Source organism: Mugil cephalus, chromosome 10 (assembly GCF_022458985.1).
Source record: "Mugil cephalus isolate CIBA_MC_2020 chromosome 10, CIBA_Mcephalus_1.1, whole genome shotgun sequence".
NCBI lineage: Eukaryota > Metazoa > Chordata > Actinopteri > Mugiliformes > Mugilidae > Mugil > Mugil cephalus.
Window position 1 is genome coordinate 24,592,136 of NC_061779.1, and position 19,420 is coordinate 24,611,555.

Here is a 19,420-nt window from a genome sequence, read left to right on the forward strand (position 1 = left end):
TTTGCAGTGGAAAACCTGTCTGATAGCCTGTTGCATTCAGCGTCGTACACCGGCATAACTGCTGACCCTCAGATATTCAGGCTCTGATTGGATTCAACAGAAGCTCCAAGTGATCCTGGCTGCACCGGGATCATATAGTATAGAATATTTACTCTGAACCAACAAAAAACATAAAGTTATAGTATATGAAAGGCGGAGTGGGTATGTGACATGAGAAATATTTCACTAGCTAGAAATGGTTACAATTGTTCTGTCTGTGCCACCCTGTGCAAAATACTCTGGTCAGTGTTATACCAGTCACACTAGGCTTATTCTACAGTGACATCATGATGTCAGCTGTAATTTCTGTTTTAGACACATGATTTATAAAGTTTCATAGATTTAACTTTCATGGCAAAACTTTTATAACTAGCACTAAACATGAGTTAGCCCTAATTAGCTAGCCATAATTAAACAGATTACTACAGGACAGTAACTATTCAGATGACTAAATACCGACGATACAGATGTTTATTCTTACTAGAAAAGTAATTCCCTTCTGTTTAGTTCGGTATTTTGATTTCACAGGAGAAGCTGCACAGTGCTCCGGTCCAGTGCTTCAGTACCGTAGTAGCTGCAGCTGGAGGCTGAGCTTAGACTGGTCCAAGATGGCCGTGACGTTTCTTGTGCTGGAGTAGTCAGTGTCGCGTCTACTCTATATGTCCTGATGTGCGTCTACACTTCATCCCGTATTCTACATTAGCTCCTGCCTGCCGTTGCTGTGCTGTCACTGGTTTACTAATATGACGGGTAATTAAATATACAGTAATACATCAAGATTTGGCCAAATAATACAAATGGTGACATTTATTATTTGTGATGCTACTGGACACATATTCAGGTCTTTCAACATCATACAAAAAGATTTACATGTGAATGGTGTTTTATAAGACTGGCTTCCAGAGTCTGAGTTCAGCCTGATACTTATATCTACTTCACAACAGGGTTCATCAATTAAATGTTTTCAAGCTACTGGATACAAGCTACTTCACCATCATCACCCCCTCAGTCACAATGTGGTTTAGGAAATGCACTGTTTAGGACAGGGTAGGCTTTCTAGTGTGTGGGAAAAACTTATGAAAAATAGTCGAAAAAAATATTGATAAATGACGATTTAATGGCAGGAACTTTCTGAAGTTTGTAAAAAGTCCTATTCAGTGACAAATAGATGGTGAAAATGGTCTTACAGGTTATTTGATGTTTTGGTAATACATAAAAAATCTACACACTCTTACTGATGCATACAAAAACGTTAATTTCTAAAACTTTAAATCCATGAACATTTGGTACAGAAGTGTCTAGAAGTGCACAAAGAACAAATAAGGCTTCAGTGATGAGGTATGTGAAAGTTTATTGTCGATGTCAATCTCTTAAATTTTATTTAACAGTGAGAAAACGTCCTTTAAAACAAGTGATCTGTTGTCTGAAGCAGCACTGTGTTGTCAGGCCTCTTATCATCACCTATTGGGAAAAGATGAGATACCATGTCAGATAATTCACTTGATGTCCTTTTATTTAGAAATAATAGCACCCTCTGGTGGCCATAGTAGTTGGAAAGAGGAAGTAACATGGTAGTTGTACAACTAAGCAGGTGGAAGGATGGAAGGGTCAACAAAATATTTTAGCAGAAAACACGTAATATAAAAAAACAACTGTTTTTTTTTTCTTTCAACCACAAATACTCCATAACCTAAAGCATTTTTCTCTTGCTGTTTTTCCAAACTTGACGAAGGATTTCTCCTCAGACCTGGCCAAGTTGTTTTTGTGCCTCGCCAAACCTTGGTCTCATCAAGCTGTTAATACTGGAGAACTAGTTGATAATATTTTGAACATACAAAACTTGTGTGTGTGTTGCGTGCCACTTACTGTTTAACATTTGTACAGCCTGTTCAGTCTGGTGATGTCGTTCTTGCTCATCTGAGTGGCCTTGCCGAATTCAACGTTGGCGTTGGGGATGGGCACCATGGTGGGTTTATTGTTCCCAGAGAAGGCATACCTGCAATGAATCCACTCATTTTAAAACGGGGGTGTCAAACATACGGCCCGTGGCACAAGTGTAAAACTTACTTAAAAGACTTTAACAAAGACTTTAATAAACGTAACTGTAACTTCTTAGGTTATTATGTTACTGGGCTGGCACACTTGATATCCAATTGGTCTGCATGTGGTACCTGTGGTACTGCATGACAGAGTTGTAGTCATAGGGTGTGTCCATGTTCAGTGTGTTCATCTTGTCAAAGGCATAAGCCAAACCTGAGGGGAAAAGAACAACACAACAAATAAAGTAAAGTGAAAAGACGAACTGATGAACTGTCCTTTGGTCGGTCTAGTCATCAGTGGTCAGGCCAGTAAAGAAGTTAGTTTCACATCAGGATGTAGTTATGAGACTACGCATGGATTTTGTTCTGTTGGTAGTAAAGTATGATGGATGGACAGTTAATATATATTCAATATAGAAATAGTGACATATAAAATGTAAAATAAACAAAAAACTGAAATAGAAGTCAAACCATTGTTCCTGCTGAGAGGCTCGAGGATAAGCATTTACATGTAGGTCTAAATGGTCACATCAGAATGAGTGTAGGTTTATGGTTATATTTCTCCATGAAATTAATTAAATACTAAAGTTGGATTTAGATTTGGGACGCAGCTTGTAACATTGTGGGGGCGCGGGTTCTCACCAGACTGGATGTTCTCCCACAGGATGCGGATGTGCTGGTCCCTGTCTGAGCGACACTGCTCGTGGTTGAAGCCGAGGGCGTGGAGCAGCTCGTGCTGGACGGTGCTGTGGTAGACGCAACCCTGGCGGTCCAGAGACAACGTCTGGGAGTTACCACGACGGCCGACGTAGGAGTAACAGCTACAGACACACAATTAAATGAAAACACAATGCTGTTCAGTGCCCTGTTCTTGGCTTTAACCCTTTGTAGGACACACACTGAAATACTTGGAAATTTCAAATTCCAACACATTAGTGTTATTATAACGCATGAGAAGACTTTTGTGACATTTTTCAGATGTTTTCATTTTTATGTAAAAATCAAGGTCAGTGAAGTTACCATATGTGGTTCTTACAAATGGGAATGTGTATGTGTGTCAGGAACGCAAAGGCGGCACTTACTGCTGCTGGGGACACAGAGGGAAACAGAGAGGAGACACAAATATAAGATATCTGGAGGACATGCAGCTTTCACGTGTTTGTCCTCATGCCAATGCTTTTCAGCATTTGTTTTCACTGCGCTGTAAGATGGATGGATAGATGTAGAAAAATAGAAGAGAAGACATGCTTTTTAGTGGATGTGGACTTGAATTTGTTTCAAATGAATTGTAGAAATCAGAGAGTCTCAAATCCAGTCTCATTTTATGTGCACAATGTTAGAAAAAAAAAGAAAAAAGAAAAGAAAATATTCCCACTACGATATCCAAAATGTTCTACTCAAAGCGTGTAGCATTTATGTGTACTGTATCTGTTGCCCCCTTTTAGCATTTTCAGTTACTGCCTCTTTAGTTTATGGGTGTAGCATGGGTTGACTGACTTCCAGCAGCAGAGCTCAGATTCAGTCAGGAAGTGAAGCAGGTTTTTAGAACAGTTAGATGTCATTTGCTGACACCTATTTAAAAGCAAGTTCATCAAAATTCACCTCATGGAGCAACACTGCAGTGTGAACATTTTTGTATGCTGCTGTAATTCAATTAGATCATCTAAACTGTCTAAATGAAAAGCTCGAATGATGTCTTGGTTACTTACAATAATGTCTGCAATGACGTAGGGCACGTAGACCTTCCCGTCGTTAGATTTGCCCCACATGCAGCCACGGGAGGTGCATTGATCGGCGTTCCTCTCATTTTCATTGTCGTAAGCGATGTCATCCACGACGATGGGCTCCTCCTCTGTGTGCACTGTTACACAAAGAGACTGTCCAGTCAGTCCTCTGACCACATAATATGTATATATATGTATATAGTGCAGTTCTTGGCAAGCCATTACTCCTGTACTATCACAACAGTTTCAAAAAGAATCTTAAATCTGTCTCAAAACATCCGAGAGGATGATTTAATGCCAATCACTAATTTAGCCTATGATCTACCAATTCAGGAAGACTAAGATACAGCCCATGTCTAATTATAGACAGGAGAGAAGGAGAAATCATTTACTGTTATTATCACATAAAGATCAAGTGGTTGAGGTGCAAGCTGGTTCAGTCGATGACCCCTTTGTTCCATAGAAAAGCCTCATGACACACATCCATGTTTCTCCTGTAAACATTAGGATTAGGACGTGTCTTACCAACATCCTTGTTGGCCCTCCACAGGAGCTCAGAGACAGGCAGGTCCTAGAGCAGGGAGATGGTATTATGTGTTAGTGAGGACTGACCTGAAAATATTTATGTGGCACAGACTGAAACTGGAAGATGCAACAAACAACTTACCGTCCAGTAATTCTACTAAATGTGTAGATAGATATAGATACTGTATATAAACAGTATACTTTGATCAGCCACAAAATTAAAACCAGCAGAAGTGAATATCATTGACCCTGATGTGACAGTTCAATGTTCTGCTGGGAGTTTTTTGTATGTGGATGTTACTTATGTACCACCCACCTACCTAGATCGGACCAGGCAACCTTACCCCATAATAATGTCACACTTTGACACACACAAAATCGGTTTAGGAACAACTTAAAAAAACAAACAAACATGAAGAAAAGCACAAGCTGTTGACTTGGCCTCTAAATTCAGTAGATCCTAAACTGACCAAGCATCTGTAAGATGATCCACTAACAACTGTCCACCAGCAACGTTCTGTTTCCAGACACCACAGGACACCCTCAGAAAGACCATGTCCATTCTCTGATGAGTCACAACTCTTTTGGAGACACAAGGGAGAACTACACAATATTAGGGAGGTGGTCATAATGTTATGCCTGATCAGTGTATGTATATGTAAACAGTAAACAGAATTATTAATAATATGACTTAACATGAAAACAGCTATTTGCAGTTGTGTAAATCTTTTCATGATTTTGATCTGAGTTTTAAATAATGTCGATTACATTTATCTACTTTTTTGTCTTTATATATTCAAATACCATAATTATTTGTACATGATAGATAAATAGCTAAAAACATGATATCTTTTGAGGAAGAATGTGGTTTATTTCCAAAGTAAATGTTCTATAGTAACACCAAATACAGTAGGTGAAATACTCATGTAAGTTGTGCCACAACTCTCAAGCATCAGTGTGTAAGCTGCACATTGCTGATCCAAACCTCAAAGTTACTTTCAAAAGTAATTCACAGTATAAAAAAGACTAAAAGGAAAAGTAACACGTTTTTATAGGAAAAAGATCAGAACAAGTTCAAGTCATAGCTTTCATTTCATGCTTGCTTAATTAAACATAACATTTAACATTTGACAGGAAACTAGGCAGTGAAGCTGTTGCATAAATGTCACAGCATTTCCCTCTGACACCTGGAGAAGCACAAGCTGCATAATAACATGAAATATTAACAACATGAATGCATGTTAAAATTCTTCTGCTGCAATGTATTTTTACTTAACGGTGAATACTTTATGTCTCCATGTACGCTACAGAAAATGTCCTGGTAGTATTAAGGATTTTATAGCTTCCTCACCTGCTCTGCAGCCCAGCACCGGTCAGAGACCACCAGGAGGACCAACAGACTAAGTGTGCACTTCAGGAGAGTCATGTTAGTCTGCAGCTGTACACTGTTAACACCCGGATCCCGCTGCAGCTCCTCTTTATAACTCTCAGTAGATCTGCTCAAAAACGCGCTTCCTGATAAGAAGCATGTTGCCTTGAAGACACGCTGTCTATTCCCACCCTAACTAAACCAGATAACATTTGCTTGCAGCAGCAAAAATGCAAAAATGGCCCTGCTGACTAGGTGAGAGTGTTGCTGCTGAGGACACCTGGTTGATGTTTCTGTTGTTTTTAAAAAAAAAAATAAATAAATGAAGTATGAAGCATGACCATGAAGTAAAAAATGGCAAATACTGACTAAAGATTAGAGATTCAAGATCACTCTATCGATGAACAGTCCAATCTAATTCAGTAATGAAACATTTAGCTGAAGTGTCTTGCGTGCAGATGTGTGCAGATGTACGACAGTCCATTAGTCTGGCTGTTTGCACTAACTGTAGGTCAGTGGTTTTCTAAACTCAGCAAGGTGAAATAGTTTTAGAGTTGAAATTACAAGTATGTGACATATAATTTTGTCCATGACTTTTGTTGAATTTCCTTAAAACATCTGCAAATAACATGTTATTGTTATGTCATAGTTGAAACTACTGTGCATGACTATAATATATGAATTTAACTGTGTAGTACAGTAAGAGACGACTTATTCGGGACCAGGATGATGGTGGTGGCTTTGAAGCAGATGGGGACAACAGCTTGACTCAGTGAGATGGTGAAGATGTCTGTGAAGACATCTGTGCGTTGGGCTGTGCAGTTTCTCAGTACATGACCAGGTATGTTGTCTGGGCCGGGAGCTTTGTGTGTGTTGATGCTGCTGAGGGATTTGGAGTTTGAGGACGATCTGTGACATATGATCTCATCATAACATCGTTTACATCAAAATTCTGCAGTCCAGCTCTCATAAATGTCTCTTCTGCATACAAATAATAATTACCAGGTTTCCTCTCCCTCCAAGATTGTAGGGATGAGGTACTGAATGTTCAGCAACACTGCAGCGGCAGCAGTCTTGGTCCTGCTACAATGGCAGCTCTGAAAGAGTCACCTCTTGATTTTTCTGTTTGGACAGATGTTACACTGGTATTGCACAGTGCGCCTAAAGCCTCAAATACAACTTCCATCATCTTGACGTTCAGCTACACTATTAATAAAGAAAGGTCTTCTTGAACTGAGTGATACACATTCCTGATGTGGGGAACTAAGCCTTATATACTGTGTCTGACTCAATCAACAGTACTGGGGGTATGCACGTGACAGTCAGCGAAGTTTCCGTGGTTACGGCCACCGAGTGGCAAAAAGTGAATATGGAGATTAGCCACATTAGTTTGGATTATAGGCTTTAATGGTGTCTAATCTTGTCCTGTCTATGTTTTATTTATTTTTTTTGGCGTATTTATGGCCGACAGTAACCATTTCACAACCAACAATAAATAACAATAAAACAATAAACAGAATATTTGCTACAGTATTGTATGTTTTCCGGCCTGTAAGACCCAGAGGAGGAGAGCAACCTTTGTTCCCAATGTTATTCTCCTCCTGAACTCTAAGAACTATAGGACGGTCACAATAGGTTAAGTCCTCCTGTGTTACACTTGAGTGTAACACAATATCACATGTGCAATACTACCTCTTGTGCAATACTACTTTGACACTTTAACTACCATGTCACTTTAAAATTTTATAGTTTTTTTTGTTTTTTGTTTAACCGTGCCTCACTTTATTTTATTTATTTATTTGTCATACCTTATCTGCTGTTTTACAGTTTTATTTTATGTTTTACTGCTCTTCGCCCTCCTAATTGCCCTTCGGGGATAAATACATTTTTTTCTGATTCTGATGTCTAATGTTACTTCTCAGTAAAACTTTTAACGTTAAATACATTTCTCATAACTGAAATGAACTAAAACTGAGGCTAATCCACCTAATCAAATCCATACTAGTTCGTGTGGATCATGCCCTTGATTTGATCTGATAACCCACTTTTTGCCCAATCTCGCATGACACTTCCGATTCGGCACTTTCAGGGAAAGTTAAGGGGAAATTAACTGACCGTGCTGTGCAACTGTTTTTCATTTTGTTGTGATACTTTTTGATGTGAAAACATTTTTTTATAGACATTTTTACACAAGACACCAACTTTGTTGACATCCACTACTGTATTTGTGAAGCATTTGTTTTATTTATGAAATGCTAAAGGGGAGTTTTCACTGTTTTTGTTTGATACGTCCAGACCTTATTAGACCAGATCCACTATGCCTAGACTTCTCAAACCTGGACAGGATTAGTCTACAGACCCTGGAGATTCATTATAACACACCTTTATTCTATTTGTGAAAATGTGATACAAGCACATTTATTACATAAACATAAAAATTAGCCTTTATTACATTTTCACAAACAGAATAAAGGTTTCACAAATCAGACTGTGTTATAATGAATGTTTAGCCCCTGTAGGATAATCCAGTGCAGATTTGAGAAGTCTGGGTACCCTCGGGCTGTCGCTCTGACGAACTCAGTCAGTGTGCATGGCCATTCCCACAATAACTCTCATTAAAAGTACATACTGCGGTTCAAGTTCATTGTACATATCTGCTTCTATTATTTCATTTTGAAAGTCTAATTTATGTTGTAGTTTTTTTTATTTTTCTTATGCTTAGTTAAGCGCTTTTCTTGTACCACTGAGCAAATTGACCCGAGTCAAATTCCTTGTATGTGCACACATACTTGGCCAGCTGATTCTGATGTTAGAAGCAGGAAACGGGCTTTTTTTTGTTTTTGCTGCACAAAAATTGAGCAGCACAAAAGCTGGAACCATAAAAAAGAGCCCCAAATCACCAGAATGACAACTTATTGACCATTTCTGAAGTCAGACTGTGCAGCTGTGTATATACAGTTGGCAGGCTGCTTCTGATATTCTAAGTAATTACAAAACAAGGAGAACAACCTGCCTTGAGTGACAGGTGGGAGCCCTCACCAGCTGCTTACGTTAATGTATTGAGCTTCAAACCGCTCTTCAGGAATAGTACGAGTGATAACATGAAGGCTCATCTTCATATAGTCAGTGGTATTAACACAGGATGGTCTTCTGAGTGAAACCGAGAAATATTTACAACTGAGGTCAGCAGCACACATAGTGACATTAAAAACATTTATTCAGACGTTAAGAACAGCAGCAAGATTTAGACAATTAAAGTAAACTTGTGCAGAAAATCTTCAGCAATCTTGGGGTATTTTCATCATTTAAAACATAATGCTCTGCTTCAATCAAGTCTACACTGATTAAAACTCACTGAAATCTAATGAATTCTGGCTTTCTGACGACAGTAAACAGCAGAGATGCAGGTCTTCAGGATGATGCAGATCAGAAAGACAGGTTGATGAGTGGTGCATTGTTCTCCCTCTTGTCATCTGGACTCCATTTAATAAGTGGAGAGCTCAGGTCTATCAGCTGATGAAACGAACACAAAATCATGTTAATATAATTTAATATCATCTGTGTTCATGTCAGGTCGAACAAAGGGAGAGACCAAACATCTACAATGACCAGTGTTCTCTAGTTTCATTAGAGTCTATGTTGTGGGTTGTGCCTTTATTATCTCTTTTAAAACTCTCAACACCTAAAATGCTCGGTTTAATGTTGTTGAAGAGTGGACGTTTCCAGCCTCCGTTATTTAAAACTCCAAAGCCCTTCGCCCTTTACTAGCTACTCATATGGTTTCTGAAAACTCAGTTACAAATTAAATTATGAATCCTGCTTTCTCAGGATTGGTAACTTTACTTTACCATTATACGATTATATAAATCATCATCATCAATATGTCAGTTAATGTGGTTTTAAAAAAGTCCCTGAACTTTAAGCTGACAAGAGACTCAGCTTGATAGAGGTTGGATTCCATGTTGACCAACGTGGACCAGCAGGGATGATGTACCCAGATGGAGGACACTTACCTGAGTGGTGGTGCAGGTCTTACTGCTGGTCCGGACCAGGTCAGGGGTGTTGGTCAAGTCAATGAGCAGTTTCTCTTGAGGCTGCAGAGTTGGAGCTGGAAGATCCAGCAGGAGAACCTGAGGAGAAAACGGAGAACGATGAAGTTCTGTGAGGGATTCAGCTGATCACACTCAACGGAAAATGAGGATAACCCCTATTTTTGGTTCGGAGGCAGAAAAGCTCAACTTATAGGGTTGGTCTTTAAAGTGGAGAGGTGGGATAGAGAGGTTAGGCCAAGTGTCTCCAGCCTGGAAATAGATGTTGCTCATCTGTGATCTTAGTCCCACCAACCTGTTCATTCCTGACCTCTTCATCCACACATAAATGCAATGTACACATCCCACTGCACACCACCAAATAAAAATGTCACAGAAATATCACAATTTACTTGTGAAATCTGGCCTGTTTAGCTGAACACAAAGCCGATGTACTCAGGAATTGAAGAAAGACGCAGTGTCTGCAACAGCTCTCCTTTTGTTTTGTTTAGTTTTCACAGCAGCCCAACTTATTTCCAAGCACGTAGTTTTATTGTCTCTGCTATGGTGTGTAGCTGTTTTAATTTGGTGATGAATTTAGACACTTGGTAGCTACAGTAGCTTTGAGAGCTCTCTCAGTCATCTTTGTGGTTTCTCTCAATAAAGCTCCATGTTACTCCAAGAGTATTTAGTTGTAATTTAATTGCTCTGCCTGTCACTATGCATCACTGGCATAGACGAAGACTAATTGTTTGTACCAAATAACCAATCATTTTCTGACCAATTAAGTGAAACTGGATAATTTCCCACAGCACACCTGAGGATTGACCTGATATCAATCTCTCCTGTATCAGTCTTGACCTAGTATCTTGCTTTTATCATGTGTATATGCTGTATGTATGTGTCATCCAGATGCATATATAAATTCATTCGTAAGCTTTTGCTGCTCTGTTCTTCAACTCAGTATAGTGCCACGTATGTGACACTTGTCCAACTACAGTCCGGTAGCTCATCACCTCCTTCTCTAGGCTTTGCTGTCATTTTTAGCAAATGTAACATTTCATGTTTCAAGGCAAACATTTAACTACTCATCATGTATTTTTGACCTCTTACCTCCTGCGTCTTGAAGTTGCTCTCTTCTGTAGTCTCCAGTTCAATCAGGTTTTTGCTGGGCACAGATTGGCTCTGACTCAGTTCCCCAGTGTCCATGCTCTCCGATTGTTCGGGTTGCGGAGTGTTGGAAGGTGGGACAGCAACAGACTCCTCCTCCTCCAGACAGAAGGGTTGGACGATGGGGGCTTCAGAAAGCCCCTCCTCCCCCTGTATATCTCTGGAGACAGGACTACATTAAAAACAAAAAGAAAAACAAGAGTGAAATTGTAGCATTACGTGTCATGGTGGCCACTGGGACACATGGAGTAGCACCAACCACTCAGAGGTCAGAGAAGATTAGCTACTGGCAGATGTATGGCAGTGTAAAGCATCTCACCTACAACAGTACTGATCTGTGGCTAAGGTGAGGGTGGGCTCAGGAGCACAGATGGCTGGCGTCCTGAGAGTTCGAGTTTGGTTGGAGGGTGTAGGAGTGGGGATGGCCGAGGTCCTCCTCCTCACCGGGGTTGGGAGGGCAGAGGGGCGCCGTGCCTTTATCTGAAGTGACTTACAGCTGTTGGAGGGCGTCAGGGGACCAGCAGACGGCTTCTGTGGAAGACTATAAGAGAGGAAAGTGCTAATGATACTTCTGTTCTGTCAGAAGATTAATGGTAGGTAGAAATAAAACCCCAATAACATGACTTTAGGCCCAAAACTGAATGAGCAATAATTGATAAATGAACTAATTCATCTGGTAATTTAAAGTATTTTATGAATAACCAAAAGCACGGCTTACAATAACATTTACAGTGAGAGTGGAGAGCATAGAGGTGGAGTGTTTCATCTACCTGTCCTTGCTGCTACTTGACATCAGCCTCTTTGGCCTCAACACCTTTGAAACATCTGGAGATGACATATGTACAGAAGGAGACGGATTAAACAGAAGAAACGTACAGTAGAAGAGAGGTTAGAGGTTAGTTTTAGAATCAATGTGAGAAAATATTAAGTCACATTTGCAATGTAAAGAGGCATTAAATGAATTTATCAAACATCCACAGGTTCTGTATCCACAACAATAATATGGCAGGACTCACAAATACCCCCAGAGAGTTGTTTGACACACCACCGCCATCATGTGGAGCAGCTGATGGCTGCACTAACTGAGATCTGGATTCAAGAGGGGGTTTTGTTTCTGGACTATATCCTCCTGTGCCTGGATTAATGTATCCAAAATATGTATAATCAGTCCCCTAACTAAACCCCTCACATACTGAAGCATGTTAGATTTAAAGACTGAGTGAACATTAAACTGAGAGCTGTGAGATCCTCAGCTTCTCTCACCATCTGCATTCTGGACTCCTTTGCCTCCTGTGCTGGGTGTCGGTAGGACCAGAGCCTCAGGTTTAGGTTTGGCCTTCAGTCCGCTCTGCAGACGGCTTGAGGAGACGCTGGGAATGGAGGCAGTCCTCTTGTTGGGTGTTGGCTGGAGGGGCGTGACCTCAGCTCTTCCTCTCTTCAGAGGAGTGGACCTGGTGGCTTTGACGAGCTCTGCGTCAGACAGCTTCTTGACTTGGGTAGACAAAGAGCGGCGACCGACAGAGGAAGCCACTGGCTCTGCAGCAGTGTAGACAGTGGAACGTCGAGGTCTGCTGTGATTGGTCTGTCTGCTGATGCTGCTGGGGGCGGGGCCAGTGGAACCACTCACACTCCGGTTTAGAGAAGAGTTCAGTTTACCTGCAAGAAGACCAGACACGTATACTGCAGCACATTCTGATGGGAAGATGAGAGCAGGCGGTTTGCAGCATAGTTAGCTAGCTCAAAGGTTTCATTTGTCAGCAAAGATTATGGATATAACTATGGCCTCCTGTTAGCTCTTAGCAGTTAGCGTACCTTTAGTTGGGGATAGAGACAGAGTGGAGTTGAAGCTGGACACAGAGGATGATGATGAGGATGTGTTCTTCCTGTCAGTCATCCTCCTGCTCTGTGGGGGCGGAGCTTTCACACCAGACAGGTTTCTCACTCCAGCACTCTGTTGGAGTAAATGTTTTATTTTTACTCTGTTAATTCCAACCATGATCAGTTTTGGTAAATGTCTTGGGCTGCAGTTAAGTATAATATCAGTGTTATTCGCAGAATGTATCGTGTCATGATGCCTTTGTCATCTCATGATAATCATAAATCAATATGAAAAAACAAATATTGTTAATATTATGTAAAGAATGCCCGTTATTGTTACTTTTACCAACATTTGATGTACAGAGCAACGTGTATTTCACGGTTTGATACAGGCACAGTACAGTCCAGGTGATGGAGTAGTTTATCTTGAAGCTGCTTCCTAGGACCAAGAGTGATCTGAAAACGAAGGTCCCCCATTCAGACCTGCCATTAACATTCATCCTGTGGAATCCGATAACCTGAGATCAGATTGCCCAGGATGGATATTGATGCAAGGTCTGAACAAGGCCATTGATGTTGGAGAACTGCAATTATCACAGTCTAGCTACAGCAGAACTTCCACAGAAGGTTTTTACCCAAAACATCTACTCTTCTTCTTCTTCCATTTATAAGAACATTAATATTAATGAGCCATGTCCGTAGCTTCTGGGCTATTTGAGCCTGTTTCGTTTGCAGTGGAGTCTGTAGGTAAGATCTCTCTGAATGGCTGTTAAACGACAAAGCGCTGTATGGAGGTTTGTTTATCTGCAGTAGTAGCTCTGCCGGTGTTCACTTTTGAATGAGAAAAACTAATCTACTGGCATGGATGGTACTTATTTCTTCTTTTGCAAGTGCAGAAGTTACATGCTTGTTGGATGTGGTCTTTCCAGTGTGTTCAGGTCCAACTTTTTAACCTAGACAGAGGTGGTGGTTGCCGTGGTTCTTTCACCTCAGTTCTGTGTGTCTAGGGCCCAACTCTAGGACTTACTCGTTTGTTTGGAATAAAACTGTACATGGCCGCAGTTTCCTTGGCCCAAGCACAAGTCCTGTATAACCAGATGTGCGTTACCTTAGTGGGCAGACCAAGAGTGCGTTTCCCCAACAGGCTGGAGTTGAGAGAGGAGTCGCTGATGTCAGAGGCCACACTGGCCGAATCAGAGAGCAGATCCTCATAGGATTCTGCTCTACTGGAAGGACCAACGGATGGGCTCCGTCTCCAACCCGCCACCTAAAACAAAAATAAAAAGACAAAAAAGTAATAATCACATTGTCACTGACAAAGATTACACAAGTAAACACAAAATGTAGTTTTTAAATGAAGGTTTTTATTATTGAGGGGAAAAAACCTTTCCTATATGGCTCTGTGTGAAAAAGTGTTTGTCTCCCCATAAATAATTCAAGGTCCATCCATTAACTTTTTCCATAAGTTTGGATGGCATTTAGGGTGTGGTTAAATCTCAATGGAATATCAGGATGTGAGACTTCATTACCTTAATCTGCCCATTTCCCCACTGGAAATATCTGTGGACAAGTAGTTCTTGTCCCCTGACAAGAACTACTTGAAATCAAATAATAATTGCTAACAATTGATACTGTATTGATCCCCGATGGGAAATTATGTTCCTGCTGACAGGGCGGGAGGTGATCCTGGGACCCTTTGGCCTCAAGCTGCCCCTCTAACCACTACTCTACAGATCCCCCAGGCTCAAACACAGTCATTTTTTCACAGGCATGCCAGAGTGGATATGACAATGGCATCCACCTTTTTATCTTGTCCGCACAAAGCAAATAAATACACTGCATCAAAAATTCAACTATTACTTCAGACTGAGTTTCCAAAGCTAATAAGAAACATGGAAAGAGACAGAATTATAGTCTCTCTTCATATAGAAATTGTAAACTTGGTTTGTTTTAAGTGCTCCCTCAAATATTAAATAAAAGCCTTTACAGAAAATACATCGCAGTTCTAAGACAATGGAAATACAATAATACAAGAAGAAACCTGCACCTTCATCATGGACTTACTTTGCTTGGTTGTTGCAGTCTGGTTTTCTCCACTCTGCTCTTACTGGCTGAACAGGAAGTTCTCGGTGCTGCCGGCTTGCTCGGTAGCACAGCAGCAGAACCCAGGGCCGCCTTCCCTCGCAGTGCTGTCCTGGACTGAGCCTTGGGCCCAGCGACAGGGCTGGAGGTGCTGTTTCTAGTTGAGCGGGTGGATGGAGCTGTGGTAGCAGCAGAGCGGGTGGACAGAGATATATTGGAGGTGCTCCCTCTCAGCAGGTAACGCCGGATGGTTGGTGGCAGCTGCTTCATGGGACTGTCCTGTACGCAGAAGGTCTGTCGTTTAATGGGGCTAAGTACGCTGGCAGTCTGACCCAGCATACCTAGCTTGGCCTCTGCATCCTGGACAAACTCCTCTCTCTCAGTCGTAGTGTCAGTGGTCCCAGTGGTTGTATCACAGTCCTCAGTGTGAGTCTCGCTGCTCTTCAGATCGTTGGCTAATCTGTGGGCTTCCTGACACACAGCCTCCAGCTGATCCCCGGTCAGTGGACTCCAGCTCACTCGCACATCACCATCACCATCCTCGAGCTGAGACGTCAGACAAACGGAAACACACCTCTCCTTGTGGCTGACGGGACCAACAAATACCTCATCATCATCGCCAGTGGAGCTGCAGAGCACAGAGACATCAAGGCTGAGAGGAACACAAACAGCTGACAACGGGGACGATAGAGTGAATTCAAAAATTTAAGACATCTAAATTACAGATCTCATGTCCAGACACAACATTTGAAATAGACAGACAGACTCCCTATAAAAGATGGATGCAGCCATGGTGACATAGAAGACAACTGCTTTCAAAGTCTGAGTATGGAATTTAAACTATATTGGTGTCTTTGAAATAAGGAGTGACCATATGGAGACAAGGAGAACCCTAAGCTTAGCTTCACTCACTGGACAGTCATTCCAATCATACCCGGCAGACGCCCTCATTATCATTTTCATAGGGTCCATCAGAATAAGTGAAATTTGACTTAGACGTTTTTTTGTCATTTAGATTTTCATCCAAATAAAATTTTGGTGCAATGGCTAAGACCACAGCAGGAATACTGATCAGAAACAGTACATACAGTACATAAATTTAAAAACTTTGTATAACAAAGATGATATATATATATATATATATATATATATATATATGTCTTTTGCAATTGTTTTTATTGAATTACTATTTCATAGGATAATATGAGTCTGGATTTGAACAAGAGATTTTATGACTGGTCTAGTGACTATAAGAGGCATCACATTTTAAGTCATGTCATCATGTGACTCATGTGACACAGGACAACACACCAGAGAAATTGTGAAATTGTTTGCATTTGCATTTTTCTACAACACTAGACACTGTAAATGCACCCCCATGCATGACACTATTTCCACTGTAATTTCTATAGGACGCTGGATGCTCTGGGTCATGAGCTGTTCCAAGCTTTCTCCATACTTCCTGTCATTTTGGTCCAGGTTTATCCATCCAAAGAATGATAATTCAGCCCTTTTAACCGTTTTTTTGTTGCAATCTGGTCTTTCTATTCTTGTGGCACTTTGTGGTTAATCCAGCTATTTTCTTTTGTGAAATCTCCTTGTGGTAGACTGGGATAATGACATTCCTATTTCCTGGAGAGTGTTTATCACTGCACTGGTGATGATCTTTTGCTAGAGTTGTCTTCTGTGAAAGTCTAAGCCCTTAGAATGTGTCATGCATGTGCACATTTGCACGTATGTTTATTTGCCCACTCCTAATGCTCCCACTACCTCTCTGATGCGTTAGGTTCGTTCGGGGGGCCTAAGGATGGCCCGTTTACATGCATTGAGAGCTACTAGGGATACACACAGTTTCCAAAAGCAAATATATGTTCAAATTTAAAAGTGAAGTCTACACTTCAAGCTAAAATTCACTTTTAATGTCGTGTGAAATCACTAACAAAAGTGTCTGAAAACAACCAAAGATGTCGCTAAGCGAGTCAAAGCAAGAGGATGTCATCTACTCTTACATTCATTTCAGTATTCAACTATCTCTTTATGTTTCTCTGGAGAGCGTTGCAATGGGTGGATAGTGTCAATATGCAAATTCTCCAACTAATTAATATCAAATGCTACTGTTAAAAGTTTGCATTGAGGATTTTGTGCCTGACAATTCAAAGATCAGAAAGGATTCTTTAGAAGTAGAACAACCTGTTCATCTAGGCACATGACTATGATTGAAAGACACTACTTCAAACTGTAAACCTGCTAAGAATGAAGTAAAGACAAATGTTAGGGCATCAAACAAGTACACACACAAATGTCAGCAGATCACTCAATAGAAACAACAATTGGAGCAGACTGTTAACGATGCTTTCCTCTGATCAATAGTAGATCCTACTGGACAGTACACAGGGGCATAAGCGGTATAAAGGCTAAAAACACTGGGACCAGAGTGCGTTTTTTGTGATTCTGGTTCAGGCAGTTCTTCACACTGAATTTGACATAAGCCTTTATTTCTTTCTTACCTGGCAGGGGACATGGAAACATCGAAGTCAAACTTCTCATCAGGCAGGAAGAACACATCTGCTCAGAGACACGAGCGTGGTTAACAGACCAAGTAATGAAACATGGACACGGTGGAGATGTTGACTAGAGGCCAGTGTTAACTTACCGCTGTGAGCTTCACAATCCATTCCGCTGTTGAGTCTTATCCTCTGGGATCCAGATCACACCTTCGGCCTTACACTAGGGTTTGACATGAAAGTACCGTCGCAATGCAACACCAACAATGACTATTGGCGTGAGCCTGAGTTTGAAGGTTAACTGTAGTCGGCCTGCTAGTCCGTTAGGGGTTTAGCTCACAGAAACGGTTAGTAGCTTTAAACTAAGAACTTAAATGTGAATTAAGCGGCTCGCGGGACTTTCACGGAGTCGCTTCGTATTTTAGTCAAAACACAAACCGCCAATTCCTCCGAAAAGTCCCAAATATTTTCTGCTCCGCATTCAAACTGCGACACGAAAACAGTACACAACGTCACAAGCAATTCAAATCTTCTGCGCCGCTGGTCACATGACTCGGGCGCACTCAACTATTGGTTAAACTTGCAGGGCGGAAGTTTGATGGGAATTATGGGGTCTGGAGTCAAAAGTGAATTAAATCAAGTATATGGGTTTAATAATGGACTGCGTACGGGATCATATACAGTCCATAGATTTAATACATTGAATCATTAATCATTCATCCAAACAACGTATATTCCACTTTCACACTCTCAAGTTAATGGTTTTAAATAATAATGGTCACTGTTTTGCCCACTATTTTTGTACATTTGTTCATAAGATAATTCTGTGCATTTTTTGCCTTCTTTTTTATTTTATTAGATAATGTTTTTTTAATTGTTTTATTTCAATTTTATTTATTTCAAATGTATCTTTCTTTTTGCTTTTTGTGTAACTGATAGTCAACAATAATGTATGAATCGCTGAAAAGCCAGTGATCAACTAACCTACAACAGCTGTAAAAAGTACTTACTATAATATTAATGCCCATAAGAAAGCAATTTGTAAAGAAGAGTAAAAGAAGCCATTTATGTTAAACTGTAAATCCATCTCTGAACATGGGAGGTGGAGTGAGACATTTATCAGCCACACATCTTAACATATGAACCCAAAACCTTTCGCCAGCCTTCACACCCTGAGTGTGGAGTTTTTGGACGTTAATGTGTCATTAGAGAACCATTGTCAACCTGAACAACATCTTCTGACTACAGGCATCTCTTTGTTTACAGACCCCAGTCATGTGAGTCCCAGGTAGACACCACCCACAGGTCTCCAAATAAACTCCCAATAGTCACTGAGAAACAGAGAGGTGAACTGTCTTCAACTGAGCCAAGTCCAACTGACTTTGTTTTGGCTTTGTTTTTAGGATATTCTGAGTCGGATGACTGAAAACCTTCACAAATATATTAGTGTTGAGACACTCTGTTTAAAACCACCTCTAATAAACACTCAAACATGATGGGAGGCTGTATCATTCAAGGATAACTGAGGGTTTCTATCAGCTCTGTTAAGTCAGAGACAAACAGACAAACAAGCAGCTCATCTTTGGATCTTTTCATTGTGGTTGAACTGGGCAGTTACCAAGAGCTCACCAGGGGGCGCTGTTGTCAACTGTGAGGCAGCTTTATTGGCTCTTATCATTGACTGTATATAGGCTGTTATTCAGCATCCTCCACCATTTTGAGGTCAATGCAAGAGCACAGCTACAGGTTTGTTTTCTGTTACTATCATGTACGTGTTTTTCTGTGTCACTTCCATGACTGAAGTTGTTGGTATGTTGTATGTGCTAATCCCCCAAATTATTGTTATTATTATTTGTAGAATGATATTACGAATTAATTCTAAAAATATGTTTGTCAGGAAACAATATTATTTTTACTTTTTAATAGCTCTACAGTTTTTTTCAAATTGTTGTTACTGTTGTGAATTACTACTTGATTTTGATGAAATTAAATATTAGCAAATATTTTTAAAAATCCCAAATTTAAATTCTGACTACATGCTCAGGAGACAACATCTTTGGCTTTCGTTTCACCTTGCCTTTTTTTTTTTTTTTTTGCAATTACAACGGCTTACAAATCACTG

At 40.5% G+C, this 19,420-nt stretch overlaps 2 protein-coding genes across 3 annotated transcripts; both read right to left on the bottom strand.

Annotated features, from left to right (window-relative positions):
- Positions 1–1,370: 1,370 nt before the first annotated feature.
- Positions 1,371–5,787, bottom strand: LOC125014463 (high choriolytic enzyme 1-like). The gene is made up of 8 exons (XM_047595536.1): positions 5,679–5,787; positions 4,328–4,373; positions 3,788–3,939; positions 3,161–3,165; positions 2,721–2,899; positions 2,211–2,292; positions 1,906–2,035; positions 1,371–1,500 (listed from the first exon to the last, which is right to left on the bottom strand). Exons 1-7 carry the CDS (start codon positions 5,751–5,753, stop codon positions 1,909–1,911), a joined length of 666 nt encoding a protein of 221 aa, XP_047451492.1. The 5' UTR covers positions 5,754–5,787; the 3' UTR covers positions 1,371–1,500; positions 1,906–1,908.
- A 3,104-nt stretch (positions 5,788–8,891) lies between these two features.
- On the bottom strand, positions 8,892–17,832 carry gtse1 (G-2 and S-phase expressed 1). 2 transcript variants are annotated; one of them, XM_047595533.1, is made up of 12 exons: positions 17,737–17,825; positions 17,448–17,521; positions 17,302–17,359; positions 14,777–15,422; positions 13,821–13,979; positions 12,707–12,845; positions 12,158–12,550; positions 11,665–11,719; positions 11,214–11,435; positions 10,838–11,066; positions 9,710–9,826; positions 8,892–9,209 (listed from the first exon to the last, which is right to left on the bottom strand). In XM_047595533.1, exons 2-12 carry the CDS (start codon positions 17,467–17,469, stop codon positions 9,123–9,125), a joined length of 2,127 nt encoding a protein of 708 aa, XP_047451489.1. In that variant the 5' UTR covers positions 17,470–17,521; positions 17,737–17,825; the 3' UTR covers positions 8,892–9,122. The 2 variants fall into 2 exon arrangements, with proteins under 2 accessions (XP_047451489.1, XP_047451488.1); XM_047595532.1 differs by having other exon boundaries at positions 17,448–17,832.
- Positions 17,833–19,420: the final 1,588 nt, after the last annotated feature.

What these genes read in the sequence shown, in the direction of transcription:
- LOC125014463 (XM_047595536.1), bottom strand. Translation starts at nt 5,753, where the DNA reads ATGACTCTCCTGAAGTGCACACTTAGTCTGTTGGTCCTCCTGGTGGTC. An exon ending in GGTGCTGGGCTGCAGAGCAG is followed by an intron (nt 4,374 to 5,678) that starts GTGAGGAAGCTA and finishes TCCCTGCTCTAG; the next exon opens with GACCTGCCTGTCTCTGAGCT. An exon ending in GTGGGAGAACATCCAGTCTG is followed by an intron (nt 2,293 to 2,720) that starts GTGAGAACCCGC and finishes TTTTCCCCTCAG; the next exon opens with GTTTGGCTTATGCCTTTGAC.
- gtse1 (XM_047595532.1), bottom strand. Translation starts at nt 17,469, where the DNA reads ATGGATTGTGAAGCTCACAGCG. An exon ending in GTTTCCATGTCCCCTGCCAG is followed by an intron (nt 15,423 to 17,301) that starts GTAAGAAAGAAA and finishes TGTGCTCTGCAG; the next exon opens with CTCCACTGGCGATGATGATG. An exon ending in GTCTCTATCCCCAACTAAAG is followed by an intron (nt 12,551 to 12,706) that starts GTACGCTAACTG and finishes GTCTTCTTGCAG; the next exon opens with GTAAACTGAACTCTTCTCTA.